This window comes from Ursus arctos, unplaced genomic scaffold (assembly GCF_023065955.2).
Source record: "Ursus arctos isolate Adak ecotype North America unplaced genomic scaffold, UrsArc2.0 scaffold_3, whole genome shotgun sequence".
In the NCBI taxonomy this organism is placed as follows: domain Eukaryota; kingdom Metazoa; phylum Chordata; class Mammalia; order Carnivora; family Ursidae; genus Ursus; species Ursus arctos.
This window is the reverse complement of record NW_026622985.1, coordinates 46,774,180-46,797,469: the sequence shown is the minus strand read 5'-3', so window position 1 is coordinate 46,797,469 and position 23,290 is coordinate 46,774,180. Positions and strand designations below refer to the sequence as shown.

Below are 23,290 nucleotides of genomic sequence, written 5' to 3'. Positions count from 1 at the left end.
GCGTGCTTAGCTTTGCTATGTTTTCAGAGGGAGAGGATGTTCCACAAATGTTAATCAGTAATGGGGTGTCTTTTTATCTCACCCCCCTTTTTAGAGGTGAGATAACAGATTTTGAAGCAATTCATAAAGGCAGGGGTTGCAGAATGGATGTGCTTCCAAAGGTACAGTATATAGAGAAAAAAAAATCACAAATGGTAAGAACTAAGGCTGTTGCCAGATGGAAAGCGGGAGGAGTAGAGAACAAAGGAAAGAGAAGGAGTGATAGATAGGAGGCTGCGGGAGAATTAATATCATGGAAACGAAGGGAGGAAAAAAGTTCATTGAGGGTTCAGTTTGGCTCCTGGGCCACAGCAAATCAGCTTATAGCAGGAGGGAATTAAGTGAACTTCCACAAAGCAGTGTAATAGAAGGGTGGAAAATAAAACCAAACTTCAGGAGATCGAAAGTTGTTTTAGAGAAAGGAGGTACATAATTTAATAAGAAAAGGTGGCAGGGTCAAGTGAGGTTTTTCCAGGACAGAGGGAGAACCTGCACCCAGAGGAGTTTATAGAGAGGGGGGGCCAAGACCTGCCGGGGAGGTGTAGATGCTATGTGCACAAGACTTGGAACGGAAGGGCGTTCATCTTGGAGTGGGGGGAACCTCTCCTCGCATCGTGGAGGTGAGCCTCAGAGCCTCAGGTCAAGGACAGTGGTACGGCTGAGCTGAAGGTGCGGACACCCGGAGGATGTGTTAGGGTTTTCGATGATTTCAATTGTGTTAGTAAAACTGCCAGCAAGGTCCTCTGCAGACACTGGGGGAAAAATTAGTGAGGTATTTAACCAGTCCTGTGGGTAGCTAACATTGCTGGGTCAGTGTCTGGTAGGCTCGGTGAAAGGGGGCAAGTTGAAGTCATTCCTGCTAACAGAAGCCATTTGAGTGAAAGCAAAGATCAGAGATATGATTATCTGGATTTGTACTGGATGTTTTCAAGTCAAATGGTTAAACTCAGTATTTTATGTAACTCTTAGGTAAAAGAGTCGGTCTTTCTAAAATGTTCAGAATTAAGTATGGATACTAACTTGTTAGGTTTATGTATTGAGATGTTGACAAAAATTCCTAATAATTTTATAAAGGCTGAACATAAGACTGTAAAAAACAAACAAAAAAAGTTGGCAGAATGAAAACTTCATTTTTCTCAGGATTTTTTCTTCAAATACTAACTGAAGAATTCTTGGTGAATGTTTTAATAGTCAGGAATTTAATGCCAAAGGCTTATCATATCATTTGTATCTGTTGGAGGATATAGGCTTGAGCCATAGTTATTCTAATCTAAGCACAAAATATGATGAGTTGTTTAAAAAATTTGTCAAATATTCTTAAAACATTAAGATGGAATTTTAAAATTTGAGATATTAACACCACTATATCTCTAACAAACAAAATTTAAAAGAACACTCTATTTCAGAAGCACTTTAATCTATGAAGTTACTTGAGTGTTTTTATAAAAAAATATAAATTCAGGTAAAGGCTAAAATATCCAGGGGAAGAACTTTATGTTTATAAATTATTGTTTAGTGTATTCTTAGATTGTCTTCATACTTCTACTACTATACTAAACATGCTTATTTCCTCTATATGAACCAGAAAGAATTTACATTAAAACATATTGTTTATATTTAGTGATTATTTTATTACCATATATTGTATACAATTTTGTTTGATAAATCATGTTTTAAACAAAAACGTATGCATGGCATAGGTAAGCAGTAACATTTTGAAGAAAAGAGAAAAGCCATGAAAACATGTACCTAAAATTTGGTAATACTGAGAAACACTAGTTGGTGTGCAGTAATGATTGACAGCTTCCTAATACACCGGAGCACCGGTAAATCTTCAGACGCTGTAAGAACAACCTGGTATAGGAAGAATTCAAAGTAGACACATCCATATCCTTGGAAGTGCACATCAAGTCAAAACGAATCCCTCGTTAGGGCGGGTACACACAGCGCATCCTTTGTTTGGCACTTAGCAATATAGACAAATGTGTATTTGGTTTAATGTGATTTTATTATTCTTAGATACATTTTAGTTATTTTATATAGATAAAAATATACACTATTGCTTTAAAATTTTGTATATATAAGTGCATAACTGTCATCCTAGTCACAATTTAAAATCAGCCTATTTTTCTGCTAAATAATTCACCCAATAACATGTGGAAAAGACTAACAAAAATGGTTACATGAAGACTTTTAATGAAAGGCTTAAATGTAAAAAATGGAATATTAATGCAGACCCTGCTGTAAATCTTCAGTGATATCTCATGCTGAAAACAGAGATAAGTTTTTTTCAACATTAAATTGATTCTACAGATTGAAAATTTTGACTGAAAATGCATATAACTGACATATTTTGTCTGAAGCCACTTTTACGAGAAAAAAAAAGTGAAAAATATTTTAATACATCTCAGTTTGAGATTCCATCATGTTTTTATATAATACATGCAATCTGTGTCTGCCCTTCAGATGTCACATTTAAATAAAAGGCTATTTTTAAAAAATCACCTGAGGACGGTAAAGTTAGTAGGGTGATTAATTTGCCTTACTGATAATAAAGGTCATATCATATAAACAATGTTTGAAGTTAAGAGAAAGAACTTCATGGTTCTCTTAATACCAAAGTAAAAGCAGTTGGATTCATTGTATGATTTCTTAAAAAGACACACTGATAAAATATGTTAAGACCCAAATTAGGTGCATATATAGGTGCATATATAGGGTACAGACTTTTTAAACGAAAGATTGAAAATAATTTTGTTCATTGTAAACCATAAATGCACCATTCATTTCACTCATAACAATACTTTGCATCAAACATTGCTTAACACTCCTCAAATATGAGAAAACAAATGGTTTCCACTGTACTAAAGTCAACATACTGTACCTTAAAGCTCATTCTAGATCTAAAGTAAAGAATTTATACACATTGAAATGGGTGATTAATTAAAGAGCTAGAAATAAAGCTACTTCTCCTCACTGCAAGTTAATGGACATGGTTGCTTTCAAGCAGGTTTCTCCACATTGCAACATTCAGTGATCATGGAGATTTTAGTAAAGGTAAATGGTAGTATGTGTCTTCTGAAAATACTGTTGATGTGTTAGTGCTGCGGTCTTAATGTTTATATGATAATCATTCAAAAAATAATTCGGAAACACATTTTACTTTCAAAAATTTTTCAACATAAGGCACAGAGCAACATTTAGAGTCTAGAAGCAACTAGATTATATAATAAATATCTTTTCAATCATTATTTGCCCTTTTCCTGAAGAAAGTGGGTGAGTAGTGCAGTTAAAACATGCTTGGAATAATAAAAATGACTGAATTTAAGAAATACAAATAATATTTGTGCACAGAATGTTATTAAAAAACGGTATATTTTCTATCAAATATACATCCTACAGTGTTATAGGTACAAAAAATTGTGAGGCACTTACAGGAACAATGAAGGAGGAAAGCACTGAGATTATCTTTTATAAAAGCACCAAACCGCTTACTTTAATATCTGAGATAAAAGCCGAAGCTATAAATGAGTTTAATATTGATAATCTGGAAATTGAAAACTCAAAAGTATTTCATTTCTTTCCCTCACAAATCTTGGTTTAGAAGTGTCCTAAAGTTCCCCTAATTAACTTTTGTATATTCTCCAGTACTCAGAATCCCGTGAAATAGGGACGGAACCTCACTCTCTGCGGCAGCACACTTTGTATAATTTTTTTAACGCTTAAAAACACTGAAGTTTGGTTTGGAAAAACAGTGCGAACACCACACATCAATGCCTCCGTGTAAACTTGCAGATGACCAACACTGACAGTTTGATGATTCTGTAATCTTCTGCAAACTCATCCAAAAACCAAGGTGCTTAAAATGGGCTTACAGGAATCCACTGGATGTCAAATCCGGGAACGGTCTGGCTTCTGGTGGGTGATGAAGGGGCTGAAGATGTGTGGCAGTCTGAGTGTTATTTATATTTAATTCAGCTGGATAGGTTTCATTTAAAACGCCTCCATTCTGAAACTGTGAACAAAAATAGCAATTGTGATTAGACTAGATCTTTCAAGTATCTTAAGCCAATAAAATGCATTTTTAAAATATCTGCCTTGTATATTGTTAAACTGCAAATTCTTTACCATTGCTACATTTTAAATCATTCAGTGAAGATCAACTGGGCATATACTATGTGTTGCATTTATAACCTTTGGTTTCTCCATTAGATGGTACAGATGTGTGATACATGGGTCTCATCTCCGATTTTGCACTCCTTACGTTAGAAGAGTATTTGATGAACAAATTGCCTTTTGTTTGGATAGGAACTGATGGATCCCAGAGTACCAGCTCTGAATCAGAGTTATATTTATCTGTCATGAATAGGTTTGCTTCGACCAGATTTCATCTCCGTCAAGTTCTGGGTACTGATGAATTGACTGCATTCAAAATTAATACACCGGACTGCAGACCTAGGACTTTTCCCTAAGAGGTCAGTTCTTATAGAGATGTCTTAATATTCCTAGAATATTACAGAGATGGGTAGGATTTCCTAAACCAATTTTTTGTTACATGCTTTTAATAATCTGTAATTAGGACCGTTATAACAGTACTTAAGTTACCAAATAAAATGCTTGCTCTCATCCTCTTACAATAAAATTAGTCTAATTAGTCTGCAATGCTACTGAAAAAAAAAAGGCAGATACACAGCTCTGTAGGACTTTAGTATATAGTGAAAGTTGTGGAAACTTTCAAATAGGTTGAAATCATACCTTCAGTTGCTTCAAATAAAGCCTACGTAACGTTAGAGTTAATGTTAACTAACATTAGACTTAAAAGATCCTCCAAAACACACATTAAATATAGAGTAAGAGTCACATAATCTAGGTCTTCAATGAACAGCAGCTATGTGCAGTCTTCAAACGAAGTCGGTATTATTCAGAGAATGCTGGGCTTTGAATACATGACTCTTATCAGTCCTAACACCATGCGTGTCAGCAATTCTCTTTAAATATATTGTCAAAAGAAGTGCTATCCAATAGAAATATAAAAGACTTCCCTGGGGGGAATATATAGGTCTACAGACTTCCGATTACCTTACTATTCATAAAGAAGGAATACGGAGTAGAGGGAGAAAATGAAGAACTTGTGGTAATGCATTTTTAAACTATAATCGATTAACTGAATTTTAAACTAAATGATTAACCTGTCAACAGTTTAGTTACCCATCTCTGCCACATCAATGTTGTGAGGTAGACGGTAACTGAAAACTAAATTCTGAGACAACTGAAGGGTGTTGGGAATGAGGATGTACTCAGGAGAAGCTGCCACTGCTGTTTCCCACTACAAAGCTCATCTACAGACAAACCAAATGTATGAGAAATGTCATAAAAAACGATTACAAATATGAATCTTTTTTGCTAATCTAGAACTTTAAGACACAGCAAATAGAGACCAATGAACTTAATTTGGATCAGGATTTTCTTCAAAAGCCTACTTGATTATACTTTAAAGTGAACTAAATATTTTCTAAGGCGAAAGCCTGAATGTAAACATACATTCCCAGGGAGCCACAGAGAACAGCTATCATCGTTAACTTTTTTTTTTTTTTTGATTAAATCTAAAAGTAAAGTGTGGTTGCTGGTGAAAAGATTTTGATGACACATTTATAAAACAAAAATACAGGGGTGTCTGGGTGGCTCAGTATAGTATGTGACTCTTGATCTTGGGGTTGAGTTCAAGTTGGGTATAGAGCTTGCTTAAAAAAAAATAGGTAAAAATTTAAAAAATAGAAAGAAAATACAGTGTCAGCTTGCACCACATGAGAGAAAACCAATGAGCTAGGCTTCTTAAAAAAATGCCAGAAGAAAACATTCCACCTCAATGGATAAACTGAGGAAACTAGGACTGAATTCAGGCTCACCAAGGACAAAGGCATTTGAAGAAAGCACAACTACACTGACTATAACCCATATAAAAAAACTGAGCTTTGAATTTTTTTTTTGAGAGAGAGAGACGATGTGAGTGTAGGCAAGTGGGGGCGGGGGGAGAGGGAGAGAAAGAGTCTTAAGCAGGCTCCACACCCAGCATGGGGCCCAACGTCAGACTCAATCTCATGTCCCTAAGACCATGACCTGAGCCACAGTCAAGAGCTGGAGTCACCCAGGTGCCCCTAAAGAAATTACTTTTAAAAATGAAAATATATTTTGAACTCTAGATTTTTAAAGGACCATATAATTCAAAAGGAGAGAGAGAAACCCAAGGATCTATTCTAAACAATAAACTTTTCACTAATTTCACCTGGTAACTTACGGACATATTCATGTTGCCTCAGCCCTTGACTTGTTTCTCCTTTACAACTCAGGTAGGTAAAAAAAGATCTATCAGTATTAGTAACATACTAATACTAGAAAAGTACTGGCTTATAAAAAAGGAGTCACAGACCTAAAAAGTTTATAACTTGTGTACCTATAATGTGAGAAGAACCACTGAAAGGGTTTATTCAGGGTCTGATAAAACGCTTGCTTACCTGGTTTAGAAATGCCTGTGGAGCCGGCACGGTGGGACTGTAGGGCCCGGGAGCCACGTGGCTGGGCTGAGGCTCTGGCTGGCACTGGTACATGGACACGGCCCCAGCATAACACGACTGAGGACTCACTATGGTTGACTCTGGATTTAGTCCATGTGTTTGGTTTTCAGGAACTTGTAAACATGTGACAAAATCTTCTAAGTTTGTAGCAGGGTATGGGGATGGTTCAAAATTCCCTACGGGAAAGTCTAACTGTGTCCCCTTGGAATGTTTTGGTAACACAGACTGATTGCAGGGAACAAAGTTCTGAGTGTACGGCACTGTCTCGATCTCAGCTTTGTAGGGAAAATCTTGACTGGTCCCAGGTAAGTCGGGAAAGACATTATACTGTGGTATTTCTTGCTGAGGGCAACTAAAAGGCACAGACGGGTTAGAGTTCCAATTGGCAAACATGCCATTAACCTGCATATGCTTCATTTTCTGACACAGCTGCTGCTGCTGCTCGAACCGCAGGTGCTCCTGTACCATGCAGCTCGAGGTCAGAGCCGCGGGCTGCTGCTGCTGCTGGTAATCGGGACACCCGAAGGTAGGCTTACTTAAAGAATCTTGGACATACGTCAGGATTTCGTCCGTTAGGTCAATATCTCTGAAGTCATCCTCAACCGAAAAGTCCGTTCTGAAAAATTCCTCATTCTGTTGCATGTGTTTGATATCTTCAAAATCAATGCCTAGCTGTTTCATAATGCTGTACAGTTCACTATTTCTATTGTCTGGAAAGAGCCCTGACTGACCTCCGGAGAGTGGTGGGTTCATTTCCTGAGAATGACCTATTTCCTCGTGTTTCAGGATACTGTCACTTCCCATTGGTGTGATATTGTCTTGCCAATTACTGCATTCATTCACAGATTCACTAAAAAGATTTCTTTCAAACGGTGTACTACTTGAGGCGGGATAGAGATAAATAGACTCATCCTGTTGCATGATGGCAGCCAGGAGGGAACTGGGATTGAGAGAATCCTTATTTAGAGTTGATTTGGTAGCAGGATCTCTTCCACTTGCACCATTTTTAGTCATTATTGGTAAGGGATCCATCATGGGAGGAAAAGGGCTGGTTATCTCATATAACACAGCTTCTCCAGTAGTAAACATAAAAGGCAACTTCATATTTCGCTTTCGTAAATGTTCTGTTCCTTCTTCATCTCTAAAATTGGGTACCAAAAAAGTTGTAACTGAGTTTGATAGCAGGGAGCATGAACATAATTTTGACTTATATTTTTCTAATGACAAGTGCTATACAAATTGAGATGATTTAGAATTTGCCCCAAAACTTAGTACAATCATTATTTCCACACTTAGTTTACATCCCTGACATCCTGCAGAAAAAAATAAATTGTGACTAGAATAAAGATCCAAATATAAACATAAGCTGTTAAGAATTTAGGAATTAACCATCCTGGCCAGGGTGCTGCCTGTGCAGAGCAACCTAGGATTCTGTGCCCAGCACCGCAGCAGTCACTCAGCAAAAGGTGCCAGAGCCACGTAACTTACACAGGAGATGTTCCTACAGGTTATTCCTTCACAATTGGGAGAGGTAGCTGTTTTACCTAATTAGAAAGTCAAAAATTGAGAAGACAGAAGAATACGCTCCAAACAAAAGAGTAGGGCAAAACCAGAACCAAACTAAACAAACAGTCCACCTGATTAATAAGACTTGGGAGAAGAATTTCAACAGAGAGAGAGAAAAAGTTGAACACTATAACTGAAATGAAAAATACACTAGAGATCAGCCACAGATTAGAAGATGCAGAAGAATAGATCAGTGATCTGGGAGACAGGGAACTGGAAAGCACCCAAGTTGAACGGCAAGAGAGAAAAAGAGGTAAGTGATGAGACTTCTGTTGACCACATCAAGCACAAAAAAGTTCACAGTATAGGGATCCCAGCAGGAGAAGACAGAGAGGGAAAGGAGCAGAAAACATACATGAAGAAACAGCTGAAAAATTCCCTAAACTGGGGAAGGAAAGAGAGTGTCAAACACGATGAACCCAATTAAGAGTAGCAGCAGCTACTTATGTAACAAACGGAACCCCGTAAAGACGGTCAGCTGCTTTCTCAGCACAAACTTTGCAGGCCAGAAGGGAGCATCCTGAGATACTCAAAATGCTGGAAGGAAAAAAACCAACCACCAAGAATACTCTACTTAACAAGGTTATCACTCAGAATTGAAGGAGAGAGTAAGAGTTTCCCAAACAAAGAGAATTCATCATTACTAAGCGAGCCTTATAAAAAGCGTTACAGGGAGTGCCTTAAGCAAAAAAGAACAGAGCATAACCAGAAGAAAATTATGAAAGGAAAAAATTTTACTGACAAACCTACAGTAGAGGTTGATCAGTCATTTACAAATGATTGTTAAAAAAGTAGAATTATCTAGAAAATTAGGGAATCACAAAAGATGTATCAAGTACATAAAAGATGGAAGGGGTACTAAAAACAGTGCTTATACAACGTGTTCAAACTTAAGCAACCACCAATGTAATATAGACTGCTCTGCACTTAGGATATGTCGTTACGTAGGAACCTGAAGGTCGCCACAAACTAAAAATGTGTACTAGATACACCTGGATTCCTTGTGTGTGTGTAACACTAAAGAAAGAGATCAATCACAAGGGAAGAGAGCAAGAAAACAAGGAACAGGGAATAACTACAAAAACAATCAGAAAACAGTGAACAAATGGCAGTAAGTACATCCCCATTTCAACACCACAAGTGTTGAAGATGTGGAGAAAAGGGAACCTTGCGCACTGTTGATGGGACTGCAAATTAGTGCAGCCACTGTGGAAACCAGTATGGAGGTTCCTCAAAAAATTAAAAACAGAAATACCAGGCAACTCAGTAATTCCACTGCTGGGTATTTACCCAAAGAAAACGAAAACACTAATTCGAAAAGATATATGCACCCTTCTGTTTACTGCAGCATTATTTCTAATACCCAAATCATGGAAGCAACGCAGTGTGCATCAACAGGTGAAGGATAAGATATGGGATATTGCTCAGCCATATAAAAGAATGAAATCTTGCCATCTGTAAAAACATGGATGGACCTAGAGAGTATTATGCTAAGTGAAATAAGTGAGAGAAAGATAAATATACGATTTTACTTGTGTGGAGTCCAGAAAACAAAATAACAAATACAAACAAACACATACAGTCTCAAATACAGAGAATAAACTGGTGGTTGCCAGAGGAAAGGCAGTAGGAGGCTGGGTGAAGTAGATGAATGGGATTAAATCATGGGGATGAAAAGTACAACACAGGGAATACAGTCAATAATACTGTAATAACTTTTTATATGCTGACAGCATTGCACAATGTATATCACTGTTGAATCACTATGTTGTACACCTGAAACTAACATTGTATGTTAATTAAAAATTTTTAGAAATCTGAGTAGGAAGAGTCATATCTAAATAAAAAATCTAGACTCTGTAAAGGAAAATAGTGCCATAACAAATCTTGCATGGCAAAAGAATTCATAGATCAAGTTAAGGCATGGGGAAAATATCAGATTTATAATTTCTTATATATACTACATATAGTGTAAGTATAAATATATGCACTTTAATATTTATATTAAGTAAACAGCTCCAATGAGGACCAAGGGAGAGCCAAACAACAGAGTAGAAAACAGGCAAATGATATGAACTGAAAATTCACAGAAGGAAAATGCCCTAGAAAGATATAAAAAGATGTCCTGCCTCATTAATGAGAAAATGCAACAAATAACCTCTTAATAACTAACAGAACAAGCACACATGAAACTCAAATAAAAATATGAACAGCACACACTAGACCACGGATACATGAACACCATATATGCAATACAACATATATTCTTAACGAGAGCACATGGGATATTTTGACCATATGTTAGATCCTAAATAAGCTACCACAAATTTCAAAGAACTGAAATCACTCAGAATGTTTTCTAACTTCAGTGGAATTGGCCTAAAATTCAGTAACAAAAAGATTAGAAAATCCCCAACGTATAAAGTACATACCACTATATTTCTAAACAAATCATGAATAGAAAAAACCAGACCTATCAAAACATTAGGAATGTAGTTGAAGTTGTACTTAAAGGGAAATTAATAGTTTAAAGAAAAGGTTGGAAAAATAGCAAATTATACCCAAAGAGAGTAGAAGGAAGGAAATAATAAGCAGACATAAATGAAGTAGAAAAAAACCTACAAGAGGAAAAAAAGTTGGATCCTTGAGAACACTAAAAATTAATGGCCGCCTAGCAATATTTATTAAGAGAGAAGGCACGAATTTCTAGTATCAGGAAATGTTTGTTAATCACTATAGATCTTACAAAGTAAAAAGAAAATAGAGCACAAAAGAGAAAAATCATCATATCAATGAATCCAGAGGAAGCATTTGACCAAATTCAATACCCATTCATGATGATAATATTTAGTAAACTAGAAAGGGAAGCTTTTAAATTTATATATACATATATATATATAATGTATATTATACACAAACATACTCGACAGTAAAATATTAAAGGGTTTCCCTCTTAGGCTTGGAAGAAGACAAAAATGAAACCTGATATCATTTCTTTTACATTTTACTGAGGGCCTAACCAGTGCAATAAAGGAATTTTAAGAAATAATAAATGTCTAAAGATTAAAAAATTTCATACATGGTATGTATTAGAAAACTTTGAATAATCCAAATTATGAGAAAAAGATTTTAGCAAGGTCACCGAATACAAGCCACTATTAAAAAAAATCAACATGTAGAATACTATCACAAAAGATCAAATATCTAGAAGTAAAATTAAGAAAAATATATAAGACTCAGGTAAGAAAAATACAACTTATTACTGAAACAAAGACACAGGTACGTACTCATGTACGCATATACATACACATATTCACCATGTTCACGGGTTGGAAGAATATTATAAAGATGTTAATTCTCCCAAAATAAGCTATAGTTTCAATGTAATTCCATTCAAAATCCCAACAGATACTCTGGTGGAAACTGACAACGGATTTCTAAAATATGTGTGGAAATATAAAGGGTAAAGAACAGAGAGGACAATCTTGAAGAAGAACAACAAAAAACTCTCAACAAACGTGATCCATTCAGAGATCAAGATTTACTATAAAGATAGAGCGATGAAGACAACATGCTCTTGGTGTGAAAATAGACAACTAGACTCACGGAACCCAGAAAGAGAACCACAGACAGAATCCCCTAATTAAAATGCTGTGCAGCGGGGAAAAGATGGCTTTTTCAATGTTACTGGTCACCTGGATACACACAAAAAGGAAAATATCCATGGTGATCCTTACCTCAAGGCACATACAAACATCAGCTCTCTAGAGCAGGGAAAATATTTGCAATACGGTATTTGACAAAACACTCATATACAGAATATATATAAGAATATATAAAAACCACTGCTTGCTTAGAAAGCATATACTAAACATAGCATTCTTTTATATTTATTTTACAGATGGCACTGGCTTTTCATCGTTCCTTCACATACCAGAGTAAAACCCTGGAGTTTTCATTGTTGATTCTCTTTCTGTAATTCTATCTATTTAGTTGTTCAATAAAGTTTGTCAATTCTATCTCCTCAATGTCCTTCACTATGCCTTCTTTCTATACAGGCTATCTTTTCAATTTTTACTTCCAGAGAAAATTCTCATAGAACTTATCTGGAAGTTTTCACGTAGAGGATTTATAAACCAAAGTGTTATGAAAAATAAAATGAAGACATGAAACATTTTGTCTGCGTACTTACGTTAGAGGCCTCTGAGTTGCAATGATATAATCCGGTCTTCCATTTTTATACACTAAGCGAGCATTAGACTGAACCCAGGCCCATCGGTTGTCTTTGGTAAGAAGTCTGAATACTATCATGCCACTCTCTCCAGTCTTAATCACTAGAATCAGATATAGAAGTTATCAAACCCAAAATCAACATATTAAAGAAAATCGGAAATGAAGCCCCTCTAACATATGTTTGGATGTATTTCGTTTATCACTGCAGAGGATAGATGTCTTGACAACTTTTAAACACAGTATATTAAAATGCATGGAAACAGTTCTTCAGAGTTGTTTTTTTCTATTTCAGACTAAATTTGTTATATTTAGTAGGTTAGAGGGAAGATTAGGTCAGAAAATTCTGGTAATACATGAAACTATAGAGAGAGTATCCAGTGTGGGGAAAACAAAAGGATAAAATTATTTTCATTTTAAAAAGGGAACATTTCTGTCATTTATGCTTTAAAATTGTGTAATTAAGTATTAATCTATAAATCTCTTAACAGATTTATAAATTAGTGATACCATTAAATATGCTATTGAAATTGAGTGAAACACTGGGCAAAATGGTCATTTTCATAGTAATTAAACTGTATTCTTGTGTGGCAGCTGGAGAGCACTTAATGAATAAAGTGTGTAATTCAGGTTAATCATAATGGTATGACAGTGAGTGTAAGTTTATTCAAATAGTTGCCTTAAATACATTTTGTAATATCCTGAAATATGTACTAGAATGTATGCCATTTTTCAGGCATATTTAAAGGGAATACAACTTACTCCGGATATGGTACTCAGCACAGTAAAGCATATCAGCGGCATGAATGAACTGATATCCCGATCCTCTCACGCACAACTCCGCTTCACTATAGCCTAAAACAAGTTTTCCTCTGTTAAAAAAAAAAAAAAAAAAAAGGTAAAATAAGAAACTGGTTATATGCTATTTTTTCTGCACTATGTTTTCCTTGACATTCAGAATTTTACATTAGCAGGTAGAAACAATTAACCACATTCATGTAACTGCTTCCTTGTGTTTATGGCTATTAATTTCAGTTTTTAGATGATTTTCTTCTCCTGAATAAAGAACATGAAAATTAACATGGTTAAAGAGGGATCTAAGAGAATAGATGACATAGATAAAACAAAATCTTTAATAAAAATGTAGAATGCTTATACTCCCAAGTTTGAGGGGCAAAGTTTTTCAAACCTGTCTGAAATCCCCTATTAGAAGAAAAACAGTGATACGTTTTGATATGATATGAATGCTAATATCACAGTCTACTTCATAATTTTCTGGAAGTTACTACACTTCGAGGGCTAAAAATCAAATAAAGTTTGTATGTTTTAAGAATGTAAAACAAACCAACAATAAATGTCATCAGGATACTGAATATTACTAATATAAGCAAATCACCTTTATGATACAGAAATTGGGACAACTATTGTAAAAAATTATTATCAAATCTGTGAGCCTAATGAAACTATTTTAAAAGGCTGTAGTGAAAGAGTATGAAGAAGTAACAGCTCACATCATAATAAACATTATAAGCTACACTCTGTTTTACATGCTAAGAGATTTACTGCAACAACATGTACATTTAATGAAATACAACTGCAAATGCTTTACTTACTTGGCATCACAAGCAGTGGGTGTAAAGTCTAGTTTGTGTTTGGTTCTAAAGATGAAGTTTTTGGTTCGGATCTCGAGGATGGACGGTGGCTGAAGTGGAGTCGCTATTGTAAACAAAGCCAGCTGAGGTGGAAGTATTGATCCATCTTTCCCTTTCTTGTTCTGTCCATGAAGATACTTCAACCTCCCTTGGAAATTCATTGCCTTAAAAAAACAAAACTGGTTCATTAAAATTAACACTTTAAAACTGTTCATTTCAAAAGGCCTAATCGTGGCCATTTCCGCTATTCGTGGTAATTCCATAAAAGTTCCTGAGGCTGACTAATCCTACTTTCATGCCTTTCTCCGCAGGAGGCCCGTGACAGCTATCCCCAAAGGCAGGACGAACACTATCTTATAAAGGGCTGACCAGGGAACTGTCGCAACAAAATTACCTGCGTCATTTTCTGAGCTCAGGACAGCCCTGTCATTCACGCCTAGCAAGCATAGTTCCCCCCCCTTGGCATTCGGTACATATTTCCTCAATGAATGAATAGTGATAAAGTCATGAAGCACACATTAATTTTCAAATTCAGATAAGCTGTAGTCCATAGCTCACTATTTCATAACTCACGGTAATCTGTTATATAGAGATAAAAGGCAATTTAATTAAAATGCTACAATGAATAATGGAATCATGTAAAGAACTCTATTAACAGTAAGGGGCACTTTTAGAAGACAGAGGAAACAAAGATAATTTAAATGTGAACATGATCGATTTAGTTGCTTAAAAGGGTATTACCGAGGCTGAGGGATGATTCCAACCTCAGTACATGATAGCAACACAAAGAAGTCAAGACCCAGTGATACCAATTCCATCTCAGAAATACATGTTCACTCATCAACAGTACTAGGAAGACCATCTCAAAGCACAATTCTACCTCTGAGTCAGCAAAATTATCTTTAGAAATAAACACATCGACAAAAAGCACTGTCTGCTAATGTTTAAGATTTTATCATCTATTTGAAATTCCTGGTAATTCACAAAAGTAATACGCATCATGCTTTATGTTCTCTTCTCCTGTACCCAGCGGAGTGCACTACCTTAAAGACAAAGACCACTACCACTGCGAGGAGCCTGCTAAAGCCGCTCCCAGACGACCCTGTTCAGGTGTTCAGGCCGCACAACGGCAGCTCATACCACGAGAAGATTCTGCAATCGCGAATATACAACCCCTTCTCTAGATGGCAGTGACTGTAGCTATGTAGAAAGGGCCATGATAATTTTTCTGTCTGGCAAGGATGAAATCCAAAGAGGATACGCATTCTGCTGCTACGTAGGACTACAAAGTTCTCTGTGTTAAACATTAAAAAGTCCTCAAAATAGGCAAAATACAAGGTTCTATGTTATTTCACTCAGTCTTTGTCATTACATCCTAAAAGACTGAGATTTTGACTGATGGAAGATATTAGAAATCCAAAAAAAAGTAATCTTTATTTTCCATCGTGAAATTATTTTATAAAGGAGTTTTAAAAACCAAACTCAAATCTAACCAAAGAAAATGGTTTTAGGTTTCTTTTTTGCTTTCTGACAATAACAATTGCCAGTAATCATACAATCTTGCGCCTTACCAGAAAACCAGATGAATTATCCAGCAGACACCTGAGTCGGCACACGAAGCTCCTTTCCATAAGGGAAGAGTTTTCTGGAGGAAGCTGGTCTGGGGTATAACAGCCTACTGCCTGTGGCAGGCCATTAGCTTCTACAGAGATAATAGCAACATAAATTTATATGTCATTTTGCTGTATAATGAAGTGTTTGGATAGCTGAAATTTGTGTTAATTTCCAAACTGGGTTCTATTCTGAATACAAAAAAAGAATAGCCATTTTCAGAAGAGTAGCTAATGAAAAGAAACTAAAATATATGGAATATCACTTTTACTACATAGGATTTTACCTATTCAGTTTTGTTTTTATTGTCAACAACATCCATATTTTCTAATGCCTTTTATCTTAACACTTTCACAGACTTCTAAAAGCATTGCCCTGAGAGAGGTTTTTGTATACTTGCATATTCCAGTTTGTTTTATTTGGTCCATTTTTCAGACAGAACAATTTATACATACTTGAGTATCACCCTTATACATTTCTTCCAATCTGTCGCAATAGTATAAGTGATTTTTATAAAACATATTGCTGAGAGGGGCGCCTGGATGATTCAGTCCCGTTAAGCACCCGGCTCTGGATTTCAGCTCAGGTTGTGGTCTCAGGGTGTGAGATCATGCTCTGTGTCTGACTCCCCAGCAGGGAGTCCGCTTCTCTCTCTCTCTTTCCGCCCCCACCGCCCCTTTCCCCACTGGCACACTCTCTCTAAACAAATAAATAAATCTTTTAAAATCACCAGGCTATTTTTTGCATTCTTACCATCAATTCTTTGTCCAGAGTCTGTACACTGTGAAGGGTTTAATGTCCAGTGTAGCTGACGCTGAAATTCACCTCGGTCTTCAGTATGAATGAGTTCATATACGCTCTGATGTATGACATCAGACTGAAGAAAAAAGATACAAGGAAACTTTTTTAAAGTACTGATTTAAAAAACGTGGCTTACTAAATTAATTTCAGAATGTAGCTCGATTACTGGGTGCTTGTCAGTGGTGATGAGTGTACATGAGATGGTCGCAAAGCTCTCCGGGGAGAGGGGAGCACTGAAACTGGTCAGCCAAAAGTTATCTGCCATCACTTCCTTACCTGAATGCTTTTCGGTCAAGGTCACCTCCTCATTCCTTAATTGGAAAACATTAACTTCTGCTCATGTTTTATCCATTTATGGATCTTTTATTTTTTTTAATTTAAATTCAATTAGCTAACATATAGTACACATCATTACTTTCGGATGTAGAGTTCAATAATTCATCAGATGCATACAACACCCAGTGTTCATCACACCATGTGCCCTCCTAAACGTTCACCATCCAGTTACCCCATCCCCTCACCCATCTCCCCTCCAGCAACCTTGTTTCCTAGAGGTGAGAGTTTCTTATGGTTTGTCTCCCTCTGTGATGACTTCCCAATTTTTCCTCCCTTCCCCTATGATCCTCTGTACTGTTTCTTATTTTCCACATATGAGTGACACCATATGATAAACTTTCTTTGATTGACTTATTTCGCTTAGCATGATACCCTCCAGTTCCATTCATGTCGATGTAAATCGTAAGTATTCATCCTTTTTGATGGCTGAGTAATATTCCAGCACGTGTGTGTGTGTGTGTGTGTGTGTGTGTGTGTGTGTGTGTGTGTGTACACACACCACATCTTTATCCGTTCCTCTGTCGATGGGCATCTGGGCTCTTTCCACAGTTTGGCTACTGTGGACATTGCAGCTATGAACACTGGGGTGCAAGTGCCCCTTCAGATCACTGCATTTGTATCTCTGGGGTAAATACCTAGTAGTGCAATTGCTGGGTTGTAGGGTGGCTCTATTTTCAACTTTTTAAAAATCCTATTTCTTTCACAGAAACTTGTCTGAAAACCCAGTCATCTTAGACTTCCCTAAAGCTTAAAAGTATTATGTATTTTTTTCACTGTCCTCTAATGATTTTCTTTATATTAAATTTTTACTTCTGGTAGACTCCGGAAGAGTAAGGGATTAAGCCTTGATCAGCTTAGAATCCCTCCTCCACCTCTTGCCTCTCAGCAAGTCAGGTTTTGTGGCAGGGCCAGGTTCCACTATCTACTTAGTTTAGCTCTCTAGACTTAAACCTCCCTGTGAACTTAATCTAGCATTAAACCATCTCGATGCCGTCCATTACCCAAATGCCAGAGTTTTCATCTAAAACACAGACTGCAGTATACACATTCCCTTAACAAAAACTCTTCAAGGTTTCTACTGTGTATATGACATAGTTTAAACTTGAGGCTATAAAACACTGTAGACACTGCATTCACCCCAGCAGCCTTGACAACGCCTGTGAGCTTGTTAGAAATGCAAATTCATAGGCCCCACTCTGACCTACTGAATCAGAATATCTGGGAAGTGAGGCCCAAAGACTTTAGAATTTTACAAGTGAGTCTTAGACACATTAGAATTTAAAAAATACTGATACGTAAGAATAGCTAGCATTCAAGCGTACTTATAAAACTGTTCTCAAATTAGATGTTCTTGTCCTTCAAATATGACAAATAACTTACCACTCCATTTATGCACCATTTATTCAATAACACTAAACAAACCAAACGTGCTCTTAAAGTATTTCTAGTCTACTGTTTAGAGGACTTGTCTCTTTTCTTTCCTGTGTTCCCTGCCCAACTGTCCAGTCTGAATCTTAGGCTTTCTTTAGGTTAGCGTAAATACCATTTCCTTCAGGAAAGCTTCCATAATCAGCTGGAGTCAGAGTTAAAGGTATGAGCCATGCTATTTGCGCCCGTACCTTTACATATCACCTCATTCATTTCACAGTTGCCATATGCCCTCCGGTGTCTGTAACCAACGTGATGGCAAATACTCTCTCGTCTGCCCCTCCCATCCAAAGCCTATCTGCCCCCAACCTGAATGTTTCTTATGTGTAAGAAACACAATATCCGTGAATCTCATGAACATTTAAAAAAACTAATGTAGTAAATTATTAATAATATAAAAATTATTAGCTACAAATATATAATTTTATTCTATAGCATATTTTAATTGACATTTTATATCTATAAATTATCAGTTATGTCCCTAAAACACATGATACATAAAAGGAAGAGATAATTTTCTAAAAAAAAAATTTTATTTTTACGTGGCTTAGAAAAATATACTTACTTGCTGAAACCCTAGGTAATCTTGTATGGTAGAAGAGGCATAGAAGACCAAAGCGTCTGTGGTGACAACCAGCACGAAGCCATTCAGAGCCTACATGGAAAAAAATTATAGAATTAGTAATGTGACTAAATAACAATATTGCCACTCATAAATACTGACTTCAGTTATGGCTATTACCTTAACTGCTGAAAAATCTTCTCTTTAAAATGGTTACAATGATTACATCTCATAAACACAGACATACCATCTACTGTGCAATGAGAGGAATCTATTCACACCTCTCGATGTAGATAAGGAAAAGCTTACAGCTAAACTTAATGCTCAATCACCATAACTTCAATAAAAAACTGGTTTCTTCTTCCCCATGCCTTGGGTTTTCAGAGACAGCTACAGTACCTTGGAGAGTCCCCCCAGGACGAGTGGTGGTGGCACCCGCCAGGAACTTAAATGTATAATAAATAACACCTCCACAATTCAATAGCCTCCAATTTCAGTTGGCAGTAAGTTACACCCATTTTTGTATTTTTTCCTTCCGAAAACAACTTCTTTGTAGACGAGACAGTGTGATGCTTACTCGAACAGGCAAATGAATTTAGTACTTTCTAATAAGCTCACTATGCCAGGAAACACCAAGATAATTTAAGGTACAATATCACACACTTTTAGACAAATGTTAATTGTCAGAAATTAACCAAAAGGCCTTTAAAAAGAACATATGCATACCAATTTTATGTATATCTCAAAAGATCTTAAATACTATATGGAACAAGGTTATTACTTATATTGAATGACTGGTAAATGAACAGAAAGAATATGGTAATTACATGCTAATGAAAGAGATTATCATTCTTCAGTCTTGGTCACAAAGATCTATCCTACTTATCTGCAAATTATGACGAGGTTCACTTACTATTTGCTATAAGAGAAACACTGCAATTGATGGTGTTTATAGTCTCAACTGCTGTTAACTGACAAACGAAGCTGCGGATTCTACTGGGCACAGTGGTAAACAGCACTGGGCAGAACAGGAGTAAATAAATGAAAATGACTGAAATAAATAATGGATAATGCAAAGATACAAAAAGTCTTTTTATTTTCCTTTTTGATCTTTCTTTATATAATAGTAATAAATTTAAGCTAAGCTTGAAAGTAATTAAGTTTTTCTTAATAAAACACTCTTACACTTTCTTTATGTTCCTCCTTTGTTAAAACTAAAGGAAACGATTTGCCATTAAAAGTTTCATGGCAAGTGGTTATACTGTATCTCCAGAAACCTTCTCTAAGCCTTAGGGATACTCGGTTGATAATCACATGTTGCGAGTATGCACTTAGATGCCATTATGGCCACTGGATGTAATGAAATACGCCATTTTCATATGTCCACAGTATTTCTGATCATCTGTTCCAGAAGAGATCCAGCCAACCATGGTCCTAGCAAATCATGTAATATGTGATGCTTCCTATTGGAAACTAATCTACAAGTGATATCTTATAGAATTCATAACAGATACATTTATTTTAAATACCTAAATGTGCCCAATTTTCAGATAATTAAAAAACGATACTAGTCTTGCATTAGTATTATTTTTATTCTCTGTCCTTGACATAGAATATGTTTACAATTTGCCTGAATATTCTAGGAGGGGAAAAAAAATCACTGGCCCATAATTTAAACTGCTTTACCAAATGTTAAGTATTCCATATCTGTTTATTTTCACTTGAAATAAAGGACTTCCTTTTTACTTTACTCCATAACCCAAAGTGTGTGTTTAATCACATAAAGCAGGAATTATAAAAATGCTTTCCTATGACCTGAATAAGGAGTCTACGTTTCAAGCTATTATATACATAAAATCCTCAGCCACAGATAGGAAGAGGACTCATGCTTGAATATATTTAATTTGTTTAACCTATTGTGGGCAAAAGTTAATTTTCACAATTACAAAAATAATTTTAAAAATGTTATAAATTGTTGGGTTACACATAAGCATTTTCAGAATGAATTAATGGAGTTACTGTAAGTTGAGCCTACTTTCTGTCATGATGGCAAATTAAGTTTTTCACTCCATTCACTGGGTGGAACTGAAAATGATCACATTACTAATAATAGCACATATCACAGCACACACCTTCATTCTATTTTTCAACAAAATAAATGCCTGAGAATTTTAGTTAAGAATCAAGTATCATATTAGTTCCAAGAAATAGAGCAAAAAAATTTTTTTAATATATTTTTAAATATTAAAAAAATTAAAATATTCTGAGTTCTAAAGCAAAATTTAGGACTTCTAGTTGTTGAGAAAATCTTTAGCATGTTGCTAAGACACACCCCATAGCTACGAGACAATAGTTACAAAACACATTGAAAAATTAAATTCAGGTTAAGAACACTTTTGAACAAGTAAGTAAATACAATTAACTGGTTTAATAAAGCTATATTCCTGAAAAAGCATATATAAATTCAATGTCTTAAATGAGAACCTTTAAAATAATCTAGGAGTTCTTGCTAGTTAAAGAAATACAACAGGGAAATTGCTAAGAAGACTTCTAATCTACTTGATACACTTTTTCATATACTAGCATGACACCACTACTGTGGTTCAGATGAAAGTGACATGAAACGCTGGGTGAGTGCTAAGTAAACTCGAGTAACTAGAAGACTGATTCATTAACCTTTCTACCATGTCCTTATTATGAGAACTCTATGTACTAAAATTTACCTGTAGTAAGAATTCTCCTTCTTGCAGATGCAGGCCTTCTCTGAATTTCGTTCTACAGTTTTCCTGGACTTCATTTCTGTCAGCTGGGGAGGACTGTAATGCAACTATGAAAAAAAGGGAAAAGCAATGATAAATTAAGTAGTTTCTCAGTGATTTCAAAGGGCTACCATGGAAAATCTCCATATACCTCGCGAAGACACAATCTGCAATACTGGTACCATAACGACTAAGTAAATAATCCTTTGTCAATGAGTGGTTTCCAAATCGGTGGACAGATTGCTAAAAATAATTACAAATAATTAATGTATTAAAAATAATAAAATAATTAATTAAAAACCATTTGTGATGAGCTCAGTATGATTTCTGGCCTGTAACTGACGGGTTTGGAAGAACTGCCTGGGGCCGCCACCCCCCCCCCCCCCCCCCCCCCCCCCCCCGCGCCCATTTTCTCGTGAGAACAAGAGCTTCTCATCTATCTGTCTGTCAACAGCGAACGCGCCGTGGTGAGGAGGAAGAATCCGCCAGCAGCCTTATCAAGAAATATATTTCCATTGAGTTTAGAATCCTCCTGTCTAGGTTTAGAGTAAAAAGCAATTTGTATTGTTACTAGAATCTTGTTAAATTTATAAATCAACTCATGGAGAAGTTTTTCTCCCAAAGTGTTAGTACCACTTATTTTTTTTTAGGTGGATTTTTTTTGTTTTTGTTTTATTTTTATTTACTTATTTATTTAACATATAAGGTATTACCACGTTTCAGAGGTTCAGGTCTGTGATTCGTCAGTCTTACATAATATCCAGTGCTCATTACATCACGTGCCTTCCTCAATGTCCATCACCCAGTTACCACACCCCCCTAACGCCCTCTCCTCCAGCAACCCTCAGTTTGTTTCCTATGATTAAGAGAGTCTCTTATGGTTTGTCTCTAGTTTCATCTTGTTTTATTTTTTCCTATCTTCCCCTATGATCCTCTGTTTTGTTTCTTAAATTTCACATATCAATTAGATCATATGATAATTCTTTCCTGATTGACTTAATTCGCTTAGCATAATACCCTCCGGTTCCATTCATGTCACTGCAAATGGCAAGATTTCATTTTTTTTTTTTTTGAAGGCTGCAACTCATGGACAACTAACATTTATGATTTTGAATCATTCTATCCAAGAACACATGTTTCCTTCTGTTCAAATCTATATTTTTTGTCCCACTAAGAGTATTTTGAAGTTGTTCGCAAAACAGATTTGCACATTAATTTTTATGTTCATTCCTACATATTCCATCTTCTAAAGTGGCTTCTCCTTCATTATTATCCTCTAACTGCTTGTGGATCCTGTATATAACGGGAAGTCTGATGCCATGGCGGGATGCTTGCTTTTGGAAGTAGCGGGTTGCAATGCTTTCTCTCCTCCCCTCCCTTCTGTCTTCTTCATCGCACGTATGTGTGTGTGTGTGTGTGTGTGTGTGTGTGTGTGTGTGTTAGTCCAGGAGGCAACACAACTGAAGAGTACTAGCAGCTACTGTGTACTTAGAATTTTCCCAAGCACTCTCAAATATCATTTCATTTAATATTGATAAGTGACAGAATTAAGTTCAAATTTTAGTTCTGCCACGTACTGAATATGTAGGCTCTCTGAGCCTGTGTCTCAAGATGTGAACTGGTAACTGAAAACAAACGACAAAAAACCATCTTGCCAGGTTATTGTGAAGAATAATGGAATATACGTGAAGCTCCTGGCATACAGCAGCTCAGCAGGTCAATAAATGGCAACTT

General features: G+C 36.0%; 1 protein-coding gene across 1 annotated transcript in view; it reads right to left on the bottom strand.

Moving 5' to 3' along the window:
- Positions 1-1,649: 1,649 nt before the first annotated feature.
- The window catches only part of AHR (aryl hydrocarbon receptor), a 46,471-nt gene continuing 24,830 nt past the window's right edge, over positions 1,650-23,290 (bottom strand). The window contains exons 3-11 of the mRNA XM_026506964.4: positions 21,521-21,624; positions 18,801-18,890; positions 16,424-16,547; positions 15,631-15,761; positions 14,021-14,223; positions 13,170-13,279; positions 12,370-12,511; positions 6,552-7,752; positions 1,650-4,054 (exon numbers count right to left, since the gene is read on the bottom strand). Coding sequence (XP_026362749.2) covers positions 3,911-4,054; positions 6,552-7,752; positions 12,370-12,511; positions 13,170-13,279; positions 14,021-14,223; positions 15,631-15,761; positions 16,424-16,547; positions 18,801-18,890; positions 21,521-21,624 — 2,249 coding nt within the window. The 3' untranslated portion in view covers positions 1,650-3,910. The remainder of the gene's footprint in view (positions 4,055-6,551; positions 7,753-12,369; positions 12,512-13,169; positions 13,280-14,020; positions 14,224-15,630; positions 15,762-16,423; positions 16,548-18,800; positions 18,891-21,520; positions 21,625-23,290) is intronic.